Source organism: Callospermophilus lateralis, chromosome 3 (genome assembly GCF_048772815.1).
Source record: "Callospermophilus lateralis isolate mCalLat2 chromosome 3, mCalLat2.hap1, whole genome shotgun sequence".
NCBI lineage: Eukaryota > Metazoa > Chordata > Mammalia > Rodentia > Sciuridae > Callospermophilus > Callospermophilus lateralis.
Genome location: NC_135307.1, coordinates 133,668,591 through 133,682,403, shown reverse-complemented (window position 1 = coordinate 133,682,403; position 13,813 = coordinate 133,668,591). Strand labels below are relative to the sequence as shown.

General features: G+C 41.6%; 1 protein-coding gene across 10 annotated transcripts in view; it reads left to right on the top strand.

The window, feature by feature from the left end:
- Positions 1 to 13,813, top strand: part of Wdr93 (WD repeat domain 93) — a 52,412-nt gene that overhangs the window by 19,885 nt on the left and 18,714 nt on the right. For 9 of the 10 annotated variants that reach the window (XM_076851334.2, XM_076851337.2, XM_076851336.2 and 6 more), the window contains 6 exons: positions 4,772 to 4,856; positions 8,459 to 8,630; positions 9,887 to 9,957; positions 10,505 to 10,591; positions 12,252 to 12,371; positions 13,555 to 13,768. In XM_076851334.2, coding sequence (XP_076707449.1) covers positions 4,772 to 4,856; positions 8,459 to 8,630; positions 9,887 to 9,957; positions 10,505 to 10,591; positions 12,252 to 12,371; positions 13,555 to 13,768 — 749 coding nt within the window. Of the gene's footprint in view, positions 1 to 4,771; positions 4,857 to 8,458; positions 8,631 to 9,886; positions 9,958 to 10,504; positions 10,663 to 12,251; positions 12,372 to 13,554; positions 13,769 to 13,813 lie in introns of those variants that run through there. The other variant, XM_076851343.1, reaches the window with a different exon arrangement.

The window sequence follows — 13,813 nt, the reverse complement described above, 5'->3', positions numbered from 1 at the left end:
GTTCTTGCTAAGTTGCTTAGTTCTTGCTAAATTGCTAAATCTTGCTTTGAATTTGTGATCCTCCTGCCTCAGCCTCCCGAGTCACTGGGATTACATATGTGCACCTCTATGCCCAGAAACTTCCAGAGATAACTGGGGTTGCTATTTTCTTGCATATTAGGAATTTTTCAGGATAAATCAGGTGATTAGTAGACTGAATGAGGCTCTTTGTTTTTTTTTTGTTTTTTTTGAGATGGGGTCTCGTTTTTTACCCAGGATGGTCTTTGAACTCACGGGCTCAAGTGTTCCGCCTGCCTCAGCCTCCCAAGTAGCCTCACTGCACCAGCCTAGCTTTTATGGGTCTGCTAAATCATTTCGCCACCTCCTTTCCAATTTTTTACATTTTGTTGCTTTTGTGACTGCCCCAGCAGCACCCTAACCTTAGGCCCAGCGCGGCAGGTCTCTTTACTGAACTTTGTTGTAAGTTCTAATGGTTTGCTGATTTCAGTTTGCTAAAATTTGATAAATTTTACACCTGTCTTCATGAAAGACAATCCATAGTTTTGTTTTCCTGTAACATCTTTGGCTGTGGTCATCAGTGTTATGCTGGCCTGATGTAATAAGCTCAGGAGTGCTCTGCCTCTTTTATTTCCTGAAGAATTGATGTAGAATTGACATTATTTCCTCCTAAAAATTTTTAAAAATATTTTTTAGCTGTAAATGTATCTTTTTTATTTTATTTATTTATATGCAGTACTGAGGATCGAACCCAGTGCCTCACACATGCTAGGCAAGTGCTCTACCACTGAGCCACAACTCCAGCCCCCCTAAAATGTTTGATAGAATTTACTGAAGAAGCCCTCTGGCCCTGGGTTGTTGTTTGTGGAACTACACATTCAATTTATTTAGTAGATAAAGGCTCTTCAGTTTACCTACTTCTTTTTTTCCTGTAACAGGAAAAAGAACACAGGAAATTTATTACGTGTCTAAGACATAAGAAGCTTTTTAATAATTTCTATTGAGATAATTAAAACTTTTTGAAGCTCTTATATTTTGTGTATATCGAGGAATTTGTTCACTTTTAATTTAAGTTGTCAAATTTATTGGCATAACGTGGTTCATTACTCTTTTACTGTTTCTAAAACCTGTTGTGGTATCAGTTCACTCATTCCAGATACTGGGAATTGGTGTCTTATCTTTCTTTCTTAGTCAGCTTGGCAAGAAGTTTGCCAATTCTATTAATCTCTTCAAAGAGCAAACTTTTGGTTTCACAAACTTTTCTCTGTTGTTTTTCTGTGTTCTATCTCACTGATTTCCAATTTGATTTTTATTATTTTCTTCATTCTGTTTAGGTTTTTTTTTTTTTTTTTAGCTTGTCTTCTAGCTTCTTAAGAAAGAAACCTAGATCATCGATTTGAGATGTTTCTTCTTTTCTTGCATTTGCTGCTATAAACCTATATATGTACAGCCAGCTTTCACATCTACAGATTCAACCAATGTCAGATCAAACATGTTTTAAAAATATTGAGTCTGTACTGGATTTTTTTCTTGTGATATTCCCTGAACAGTACAGTATAACAGCTACTTGTATAGTATTTATATTATATTAGGTATATAAATATAATAGTATTTATTATTAGGTATTATGTAGAGACAATTTAAAGTACACCGAGGGATATACACAGATTATATGCAAATTCAATGCCATTTTACATTTAGGACTTAAGCTAATTCACAGATTTTGGTATCCAAGGGTTCTGGAGCCAATCCTTCATGGATACCATGGGATGACTGAGGGCTGGGGTTGTGGCTCAGCAGTAGAGTGCTTGCCTAGCACATGCGAGGCCCCAGATTCAATCCTCAGCACCATGTACAAATAAATAAATGAAATAAAGGTATTGTGTCCAACTACAACTTAAAAATAAATATTTTTAGAAAAGGGATGACTTACTGCTTTAGCTGCATTCTTTAAATATTGATATGTTTTAATTTTCATTCAATTCAAAATACTTTCTAATTTGCTTTTTTCACCTTTAACCAATGCATTACTTAGTGTATATTTATTAGCTATATTATAGATATCTTTCTTTTATTGGTTTCTAATTTATTCCATTGTGATCAGAGAACATATTTTGTGTAATTTAAATTCTTTATGTGTGTATATATATATATTATTTGGACACAATACCTTTATTTATTTATTTTTAAAATATTTTTTAGTTGTTGATGAACCTTTATTTTATTTATTTGTATGTGGTGCTGAGAACCCAGTGCGTCACACATGCTAGGCAAGTGCACTACCACTGAGCCACATCCCCAGCCCCTATACCTTTATTTTTATTTATTTATTTTTATGTGGTGCTGAGGATCAAACTCAGCACCTCACAGATGCTAGGTGAGTGCTCTATTGCTGAGCCACAACCCCAAACCCAAGTTTAATGAGACTTGTTTTATGTCTAGTATATGGTTTATCTTGGTAAGTGTACTTGAAAAGAATGTGTTTTCTGCTGTTATTGGTCAAGTTATTCAAGTCTTCTATGTCTTTTTTTTATATTCTTACTGACTTTCTACTTATTCTATCAGTTATTAAAAGGGGAATCTCTAAGATTGTAGGTTTATTTCTTCTTTCACTCTTTTTTAAAAAATATTATTATTTTTTAGTTGTAGGTGGACACAATGCCTTTATTTTTATTTATTTATTTTTATGTGGTGCTGAGGATCGAACCCAGTGCCTCACCTACTCTAGGAAAGCACTCTGCCACTGAGCCACAACCCCAGCCCTTCTTCTTTCACTCTTATGAGTTTTATTTCATGTATTTTGAAGCTATTATTAGATGTATAATCTTATGGAATGTTATATTTTCAATGAATGGACCATTTTATCATTACTCACTGACCCTTTGGTTCCTGGTAATATTCTTTGTTCTGAATGAAATCTTCTAAGTCAGATACTAATATAGCCTCCAGCCTTCCTTTGATTAGTTTTAGTAAGATATACCTTTTGGGGGCTGGGGATGTGGCTCAAGTGGTAGCGCGCTCGCCTGGCATGCGTGCGGCCAGGGTTCAATCCTCAGCACCACATACAAACAAAGATCTTATGTCCGCCGATAACTAAAAAATAAATATTAAAAAATTCTTTCTCTCTCTCTCTCTCTCTCTCTCTCTCTCTCTCTCTCTCTGTCTCTCTCTCTCTCCCACTCTCTCTTTAAAAAAAAAAAGATATACCTTTTGAAAATACTTTTGGGCTAAGGTTGTACCTCAGTGGTAGAGTACTTGCCTCACATGTATGAGGCACTGGGTTCCATCCTCAGCACCACATAAAAATAAATACACAAAATAAAGGTATTGTGTCTATCTACAACTAAAAAAATTTTTTTAAAATACTTGTAACACATTTACTACTGCCTTTATTTTGGTGGTGGGTACCAGGGATTGAACTCAGGGGCATTCAACCACTGAGCACATCCTCATCCCTATTTTGTATTTTATTTAAAGACAGGATCTCACTGAGTTGCCTAGCACCTCACTTTTGGTGAGGTTGGCTTTGAATTTGAGATCCTCCTGATTCAGCCTCCAGAGCCGCTAGGATTATGGTTGTGTGCCACTGTGCCTGCCTACTTACTTGCTCTTTTTTTTTTTTTTTTTTTTTTTTTTTTGGTACTGGGGGTTGAACCCAGAGGTGCTTAACCAGTGAGCCACATCCCCAGTCTTTTAATTTTTTAAATTTGTTCTTATGGTTGTTGTGCATTCATCTATGAACACAGGAAAATTACATCTGATTCATTCTACTGTCTGTCCTATTTCTTTCCCTGCCTCCCTTCCCTTCATTCCCCTTTGTCTAATCCAATGAACTTCTATTCTCCCTGCCCCCCTTATCATGTTAGCATCCTCTTATCAGAGAGAACATTTGGCCTTTAGTTTTGGGGTTGGTGTATTTCACTTAGCATAATAGACTACAGTTCCATCCATTTACCAGCAAATGCCATAATTTCATTCTTCTTTATGGCTGAGTAATATTCCATTGTGTTTATATACCATATTTTCTTTATCCATTCATCTGTTTAAAGGCACCTAGGTTGGTTCCATAGTTTAGTTATTGTGAACTGAGCTGCTATAAACATTAATGTGGTCGCATCATTATAGTATGCTGATTTTAAATCTTTTGGGTATATGCCCAGGAGTGGGATAACTGGGTGAAATGGTAGTTCCATTCCAAGGTTTCTGAGAAATCTCCATACTGCTTTCCAGAGGAGATGCACCAATTCGAAGTCCCACCAGCAACATATGAATGTGCCTTTTCCCCCATATCCTTGCCAACATTTATTGTTATTTGTATTCTTGATAATTGCCCCCAGTCCTTTTTATATTCATTTTGAGACAGGGTCTTGCTAAGTTGCTTAGGGCCTCACTAAGCTGCTGAGACTGACTTTGAACTTGCAATTCTGCTGCCTCAGCTTCCCTAGCTGCTGGGATTATAGGCATGTGCTGCAGTACCCGGCCACATTTACTTCTTTACATTTCAACTGAATTTCTTTTTGATAGCATAGAGTTGCTTTGTATTTTTTTATACAACCTGGTAATCTCTGCCTTTTCATTGGGGGTGTTTAGACCATGTGCATTGAATATAATTATTGATATGTTGGAGTTTAAATCTACTACTTTGCTATTTACTTTCTATTTGTTCCATCTGTTCTTTCTTTTCCGTTTATTTCTGCCTTCTTAATGAGAGTTTTTAATGATTTCATATTGTCTCCTTTGTTGGCTTACTGACGGATCCTTTTCCTTGTTTTAGGATATGAACATTTATTTTAGAGGTGATATTAAGTTGAGTTTTCCAGTTCCCATAATGAAGATCAAACCACCTAAACCTATAACAGGTAATTACAGTTCAGTTAATACTTTCTTTCCTTTTGCTATTGATTTCTCCATTTTCCCACTCCTTGGTCTGTCTCCACATTTCCTATTTTTTTTTTCTATTTATTAGCAGCAATGTCTAATTAAATGCATAGTTCTAAAGAGGACATTTAAAAACTCTTATGAACTTATGCTCTGGGGCCTAAAAACAAACAAACTCTATCAATCCATCTATATATGTTACAAAGATACAGTAACAGAAATGGAATGTGAGATGAGACGTTGTTTCTAGTTGCTAGGTGGAATTTGTTAGTTCCTACATGCCTGTATTAATTCATTTAGTTGATTTAATTGTGGGTTGGAGTTCGTTATTCCTGCATCCCTGTATTAATGCATTGATCAGTATTTACTGAGTGCCTATAGTGCATCAGGCATGAACATGAGAAGGTCACATCTCCTGCACTTTAGAGGCTGATTGTCCACCAAGGGAGAAGTACAGCAATTAGGAACATGTAGGCCCATGAAAACACAGAGGAAGGAGAGGCTAACTCTGCCTAGAGAGTAAACAAAGGGGCATTTGAGCAAGGTTTTGAGAATTAAGTGGGCATTGGTCAAGAGGAGCAGAGGGGATAAGCATCTTAGGCAGAGAATACAGAGTGTATCTTCTCAGGATCTCACAAGCATGATCACTAGAGGTGTGGGGGGGTGTAGCTCAGTGATAGAGCACTTGCCTAGCATGCATGAATCCTGGATCCCTTCCCTAGCACCTCCCCACACCCAAATGTACTACAGCATTATTTGGAGAGCAGCAGATTGGTTAGATAAAATCTGGCACATTCATAAAAAGGAACATTTTACAAGGAATAAGAAACAAAGACAGAAGTGCAAAGGGCCAAGAATAGCCAATTCACTTTTATTAAGAAAATGTAAGTTGGGGCTGGGGATGTGGCTCAAGCAGTAACGCGCTCGCCTGGTATGCGCAAGGCACTGGGTTTGATCCTCAGCACCACATAAAAAAATAAATAAATAAAGATATTGTGTTCATCTAAAACAAAAAAATAAATATAAAAAAAGAAAAGGTAAGTGAATAATAAAAATATAAGTGAAATATAAAACTAGTGATAGAGGCTGGGGTGTAGCTCAGTGGTAGAGCACTTGCCTAGCAAGTGGGAAGCCCTGAGTTCAATCCCTGACACTGACAAAAAGTGAAAAAGAAAAAAAAGAAATAGTAGACATTAAAATGGATGAACAAAACAGGGACGATAAACGTAAACATAAGAGTAATTTAGGGATTCAGAGTAAAGTCTGGATCTCAAAAGAGAAATGCCCATGAACCATTGGTATGCACAGCAAACAACCCAGCCTGTGTTCCTGTGCTCACCGCCTGCCTGAAAGGCATCTTGATGAAATACAACAAAATTGTATTTCGTCAGGCCAGAACATAAATGAATGGAGCCATGCATAAATGAACACTTGAGGCTTGGTGGACACACTACTGAGATGTGGAGAAAGAGTGGTCATTTCAATAAACAATGTCACCGCCCCCTGTTCCAGTTGTCCATATGGAGATAAAAACTTGTCTCTCCAGAGGCAGAAGAAATCTTCCAAGTCCTTGACTCCATCACAGAAAAGAATGTAAGGGTGAGTCAGATTGTAGAGAAAGGAAGAGCTTTATTGGAAAGCAAAAAGTATACACTCGAGAAAGAGGGAGTGTGGACAGATCTCAGAATGAGTCACTTTGCCTTACTCTGGCAAAAGACAGTATCTAGGAAGAGTAGTGGACTGGAGGTAGAGTGGGGACAGGGTCTTACAACTTCTCGCCAGCTTTCCTTGCACTTGTACATTGCCCTCGCATGTTCTGATCATGCTTCTTCATATATTGCGTGTCTCATTATTATCTTAAATCTCCACCCAGAGTTGTGTTTTTACTATTATAATGAGGCTAGGGTCATTTCTCAGTCACCAGAGTTTCAAATGCACATTCTCCCTAAAGGAGCGGCCCCTCCAGATGCCTGTGTTACCTTGCAATTTAGTTGCATTTCATCAAGATGAGTCTCAGGCAAGATGGTAGCACAAGGTCATGGGCTGAGTGGTTTGTTGTGCATACCAATGGTTTATGGACATTTCTCTTTTAAGATTCAGTCTTCTCTCTGTATCCCTAAATTCCTTTCTCAGCGCCAAATAAGAAATGACCAACTGTCTATCAGAAAAACTGTACCATGTTCATTCAACATAATACAATACAGCAATGCAAATGCAGTTACACAAACGTGAATACATTTCACAAACGATAGAGAGCAAAAGAGGGCAGATAGTATTAATACAATATGGCTCTCCTTATGTAAAGTTCAAAATCAGGCAAAACAAAGATATAGCATTTAGGATGTGTGTTTAGATAGGTAAAGTATAAATAAGTGCAATGAAGTGGCTACTTAAAAGTCAGGAGAGCGCTTGCCACTCTTCCTGGGGATTGTGATTAGAAAGGGGCCCTGTGAAGCTTCTAGGCAGCTGGTGATATTCTTTTTCTTAACCTGAGTAGGCAGTACCAGGTGTTTGCTTTAGAATAATTTACTAGGATGTGTATTGTCATGCTCTTTGCTGATTGTGTGTTACATTTCACAATAAGAAAAAGGCTTAATGGATAAAAATAAGCAACAGTGAGAAGAATCTGTACTACTTATGTGAACTGGTCTCCAAGATTCTGTGTTAAGTGAAAATACAGAAGGTTTGGGCATAACAACAATTTCCAAACTTTGGCTCTATCAGACTCAATTGGAAGACCCAGTAAACCCAGATTGCCGGGTCTTGTCAGAGTTTCTGTTCCAATAGTATCAGCATTTCTATTCCTGTCCCAGGTGACTCTGACCCTGGGGGGTCTGATATCACCCTTTGAGAACTACTCCAGTATAATATGATACTGTGTGTTTATAAAACCTCAGAAAGTTATCGAAGAAACTGAAGATAATTGTCTCTGGGGAAGCAGCCTGGGGCACTGTGAAACTTCTGGGGCAACTCAAGGGACCCAGGCACTTTCCAAAGAGAACTGAATGCTGAAACACAAGGTTTAGACCCACAGAATAAATCACCCAGTGTTACTGTGAAATAGGAACCATTGAAAAAGTTGTTGGGAAATGAAATGGTGGGGAAAAAATGATTGACAGAGAAAGGAGACTTTTTCAAGGAAGGTAATTGGATAAACATCAGCATAGGAAGAAGCCGAGTCAAATGAATGATGTGGGTCTTCAGCATCGACTGGAAAGCCATGGTCACTGGCAGGTTTGGGCCCAGCTTAGCTGGGGAGATGGCGACAGTGATCTAAAGTGATCTAGCAGCACTGTGAACATTTCCCTGGCTTCTCGGGAGACATTCTGTAATCCAGAAGTGGTGAGAAAGATGGTCATAGGAGACATAGGAGGGAGAGCACTGCTTTCTGCCTGGGCTCTGTGATAGGTGGAGCAGGGGCGAGGCTCACAGAGACTGAACTCCTGGGCTCACAGACCTGCTGCAGAGCAAGATTTCCAAGGATGGGGCTTCTTCAGGAAAGTGGGAAGCATAGAAAAAGTTGGGGGATATTAGGAAGAGGAAGTCAGGTGATTGACTAATTCTGGAATTTTTTCAACCCAAGGCACGACATTTAAAAGTCCTTTGGAAGTCTTTGCAAAAGTAGAAGACTGCTATGGGCTGGGCTCTGGGCAGAATCACTTCATCAAGGAGAGTCAGTGGGAACACCAAGCAGAGATCTTCTACACCTCCTACAGGAAGTTCCTGGATGGGGAATGGGAGGAGGAGCCACTCAGGTAAGGCCGGAGGAGCCTGCTCCCCAGTTAGCCCCTGGAGCTTCAGCTGTCTCGGTACACAGGGACCAATCCAAGGACCCAACTAATCCCAAATAAGCTCTTTTTGGTTTGGAGAAATGTAGGGAACTTCAGCAGATTTTTTTGAAATGTTGAATGGAGATTCCTTTAACTTAATGAGAACAAAGGCAGATAGCATGGATTTAAAAGGAGCAATAGCAAGGAGCATAGCTCAGTGGTAGAGCCTTTTCCTACTAGAATGTGCGAGAGGCCCTGGGTTCCATCCCCAGCACTACCAGTGGAGGGGGAAGGGGAAGGAAAAAAAAAGAATATATACCTACAGAGATGAGAAATAAGTTTTAAGTTCTATGTATGACTCCTCTTTAATTTTTTTTTCCTGATTTTCTAAAGAAAAACACTGAAGATTCTAAAGATGGAAATAAAAGTCACCACTGTTAACATTTTTTCTTCATATCCTTCCTGCCTTTCTAAATGTAATGTAGTTTAGGTATATAGTTGTTTAATTATCACAATACATTTAATGGGTTCACCTGTCAGCAGTTAGGCCTCATTAACTCCATGTTGTATCGGTAAAAACTGAGCCAAGGTATCTGAAGTAGCTATAGTGGGGCTGGTTTTAGGGACAAGCCCTCTTCACAGCTGCTGTGGGTCTTATCTTGCTGCCAAGTAGACCTCAGATTTCCTCACTTCAGGACATAAAGTCTGAGGACCACACCCTAATGGAAGCTACCTGGCTGCTCTGTGACAGACCCGGAACCCTGGCCAGGCTCATTGGTGCGCTGCAGCCACTCCTACTGCCTAGGGAGTTAAAATGCTGTAACTTGATGGGAATCTCTATACTATGAAAATCTGCAATCCTTATAAATCAGGGTCTTTTTAAAAAAGACTCAGTTTATCAGAACACCTGTGGCTGTTTTGCACTCAGGATAAGAGAGCTTTGTGCAGATCGCTCAAGACTGCTCTTTAAAGGATCTTTCTGGACAACAGAGGGCTCACCAAAGGAGAGCCTGCTCTAGTGAGAGCTGCCCAACACCATACTGGTCTGGGGGTGATCCACGGTTCTACCTGTTCTCACCTGCCTCCAAGGTCTACACATCCCCCCAGGACCAGCATCTAGACCATGATTGGCTTGTGCCCTTGGGGAGGTTCATGTGTGCATGTCTGGTCTTGGTGTCAGGACTCTGCCATCCTCCTTGCCGAGGAGCCTGCATGTCTCTGACTCTGTCTCTCTTTCCCAGTTCGGCCACATTCCACTTCCTCCTTCCCAGCTGCCTCACTGCAATACCAACAGAAGTCAGGAGCCCCTCAGGTAGGTGAGCAGTTGGTTGCCCTGGCAAGGAGTCACTGCAGGGAAATCCCTCAGTAAGCTCTAGGGGTGTTCCACACACCAACCTTTTATGGTAAGAGGGAATGAAGGCGGAAATTAGCTTGACAACTGGAGCCTAACAGTTCCTGTTTGGATCTGTAGCTCCTCAGCCCAGATTCTCTGATCAGGAGGCCAGTACAGCCTTCAGGGAGTGACTGCCAGAGCTGAGGATGTGGGCACATGTTTGCTGGACTGTTTCAGTTGTGAATTCACCTAGAAGCAAGCGGATATCAGTTTCATAGAAGATGTGCAAACAGCTCAGGGGCATTTAAAATGTCCTTCTTGCCCAGGAAGGCGAGTGGACCTAGAAACAGCCCCCCTGGTGCTCAGCCCTTCTTACTCAGGAAACTCACCCCTCTGTCATTTGCTGCCCAATAGAAAAAAAGCACTTCAGACTTCCAACCAGCTTCCTCTTGAGCAGACACCTTCCATGTGAGCAGAAGACCACCAGGCTTCTTATGTAATACCTCTTTCTTCTCCTCTTTCCCAGGAGTAGCCTGCATCCTTGGCATACACTGGACCAGACATCACAACTTCTTCCTCTATTCACTCAACCGAACTCTGAAGGATAAAGCTGGTACTTTACCGTGTGACAGGAGTGGCCTAAGCTCAGGGCCCTGAGGACACCTCCTTCTCCAGCTTAGCTGGGTGTGAGGTCCATACATCATTGTTGATTTAGGGAGCCAGAACTATGGTGTGACCTCAGGGATCTGTCCCTAAACTGTCATGTTTCTTCAAGATGACAGAACAACAGGGACAAAGCCCAGAGGCAGGTTCTTAGGGAAAGTGATACTGAAATCTAAGTCCTTTCCCTGATTCCAATCCAATAATGAGGACAGGGTTTTGAGAAAAAGGAAAAAGAGGTTTTACTGATTTACTAGCAATTGAGAAACATAGTAGACTTAGGTCTCAGACTTTGATTCTAAATGTCACAGGGAACAGAGGGCTTTAAAAGGGTGAACAACAACTGGGCACAGAGGTACATACCTATAATCCCAGCAACTCAAGAGCTGAGGCAGGAGGATGACCAAGTTCAAGGCCAGCCCTGGCAACTTAGAAAGACCCTGTCTTAAAATGAAAATAAAAAGGACTGGGGATGTAAATCAGTGGTAGAGCACCCTCTGGGTTCAATCCTCACCACCATAGGAAAAAAGGTGGTGTGTATACCAAGTAGCATTGTTGGAAGATGCATCCTTGAGAGAGCTGTTGTTTCTGTTTACAGATCCAGAGTTTCTTTATTCTTATGGTCAGGGGTGGAAGGACAGATAACTTGACTTAGGATAGGAAGAATGTTAATTTTACTTCCCCCGCTGTTAGAAAGGGGACAGGGGAGAAAAGGAAAGGGGGAAAAAAAAGTCAGTTTAGAAATAAGCAACCAGGGGTCAAGCAGCAGCAAGGCTTGTATTTAAAGCATGAAATGGACCCTTGTTACATGAAAGGGACCCCTGTTACAGAAGGAGGGTGGGCTCGGCTCATCCCCGCCCAGCTGTCTGAAAACTGTGCAGTCCTGGGCCAGTCACTTCATACCCCAATCAGTTTTCTCACCTGAAATACAGAGCTAATTCATTACAACATCACGATCTACTACATGTGTGTGTTGTGTAGAACAAATTCCAGAATCTCTGTATGTGAAAGTCTTTGAAATTGAAAAACACTAAGGAAATATGGGTGATGATTGCTGTTAGGCAAATCCATGAGGACAGTTATGTGAGCAAGTTTGCTTCGGTAAGTGCTTGAGCTGTACACTTATGTTATACTTTCACGTTGTCAAAAAAAAAAAAAAAAAAAAAAAAACACCACACACATTAAAAACCCTCAAAGAAGGAGTTTCTTTCCTTCTATCACTCTCCCAGGCAGCCTGGCTTCTAATCTGTGCTTCTTTCCTGACTGGCTGTGTGACCTTGGGCAGATGACTTACTCCTCTGCCTCAGTCTTCTCATCTGTAAACTGGGGATACTAATAGGACCTACTTCATAGAACCCTCTTGAAAATTAAATGAAACAATTCCTGTGGGGTGCCTTATACAAATTTTAGCACTTAGGAAGCCTTCATTAAACTTTAGCTGTGACTCAGTATCTGATCCTAGGGAAGAGTGATACTATCTGGAGAGGAGTGAGGTGGAGTCCAGGCAGGTGCTCCTGGGGCACAGGCACCAGTCTGGGTCTCAGGTTGTCAAGGAGGGGAGATAGGCAGGGCCGGGTCTAGGGGTAGCCTGATGAATGGTGTCCTCCCTCTAGATCCTGAGGGTGTGTGGCCCTGTGCTGCACCCATTGTCATCTCTCAGCTCAGCTGCTCCTCCTCCTACCTGGTGCTGGCCTGTGAGGATGGTGTGCTCACCCTGTGGGACCTGGCTGAAGGTGAGCCCCTACCATCCCCCACCTCTCTACAGACCACCTGGTGGATCTCTGGGCAGTGAGACTCAGCAGCTCTGGACCATATGACTGTATCTCTAAACATGTGGAGTGTTTGGCTATGAATATTTAGAAAACTTTAGATGGAACCACATTCTATATATTCTCCAACTTGTTTTCCAATGGTCTTTATTCTAACTTGCTTTGCCACCTTGTTTCTGAGCCTCTGGACTTTCTGTTATCTGTAAGTTCATAGTTACCTTGGGCAGCTGGTCCTGCTTTCTCCTCATTCATTCCGCAAGCACTTACTGAACATTATATGTGCCAACACTTCCCATTGCTCATGTATTTACTGGGTGCATGCTCTGTGCCTGACATTGTACCAAGCCCTGGGAGTGTGACCTTTGTTTTTGTTATTATACTTTGTTATTACTGCTCTCTTGCTGAGGCCACCCCAGCACAGTGGGAGTCCTGTAGCCTCAGCCCTCCTCCTCCCATCTCCCAGGTTCTCAAAATAGTGAGTCTTGAGTCTTCTTTCTGTGCTATTCCACCTATGCTCCAAGCACCAGGAACTCTCATATTGGATAAAGAGATTTGTAAAGAGTCAAAGCAAGACCAGCAGCTCTTCTGAATAGGGGGCACTTTGGTGGAGTCCCAGGGTTTGGGGTCCAGCTCCAAAAGGGCAGAAATCAGTGCTGTTCATTTCCCCTAGATGGAAGGGGCTCCCTATAACCAGACTTAACAGGGACTAGTGAAGCAGTGGTTTGCCATTTCATAAGCCCTTGACCAACAGCTTCTTCTCATTTTTTCCGGATATTGATAAAGTCTTGTTTGGCTACACACACGCACACCTGCTCTCTTTCTGAAACCACACCCGGCCCATCCACCTTCACATCCTGTGTTCAGTGCAGTTTAGCCCCTGGCTGGGTTGTAGCCTCCCTTCATTTTCTGCTGACTCCCTGGGATTGGTTCTCCTCTTCCCCAGCTCCTTTCCATAAAGGGAAGGGCTCCCTGGAGAGGCTGTTCTTGCCTGTTGGGCGCTGGGTTTCCTGGGTTCACTGATAGAGAACGTGCATGGCTTGACTTTGCCTCACCTTCCACAAATCTCTTCTACACTTGCTGGCCACATGACCAGCCTGTGGCCCTCCTGGGCTCTTTGCTGACTGACTTGTGTGGTTACTTTCTCTAGGATTCCCCCTTGGGGTCGTTGCTCTTCCTGAAGGATGTACCTGCCAAAGTCTTCACTTCCTAAAATACTTCTTGATCCACAAAGGACAGAAAATGTTTCCTGAGGGACCAGTGAAATCCCAGATGAAATGTGTGGTGCTGTGCACAGATGCTTCCCTCTATCTGGTGGAGGCCAGTGGGACCCAAGAACCTACCATCAGTATGCTTGTTGAGAGGTTGGTGGCTCTGGGACCAGACATGTGATACAATTTCATAGTGAA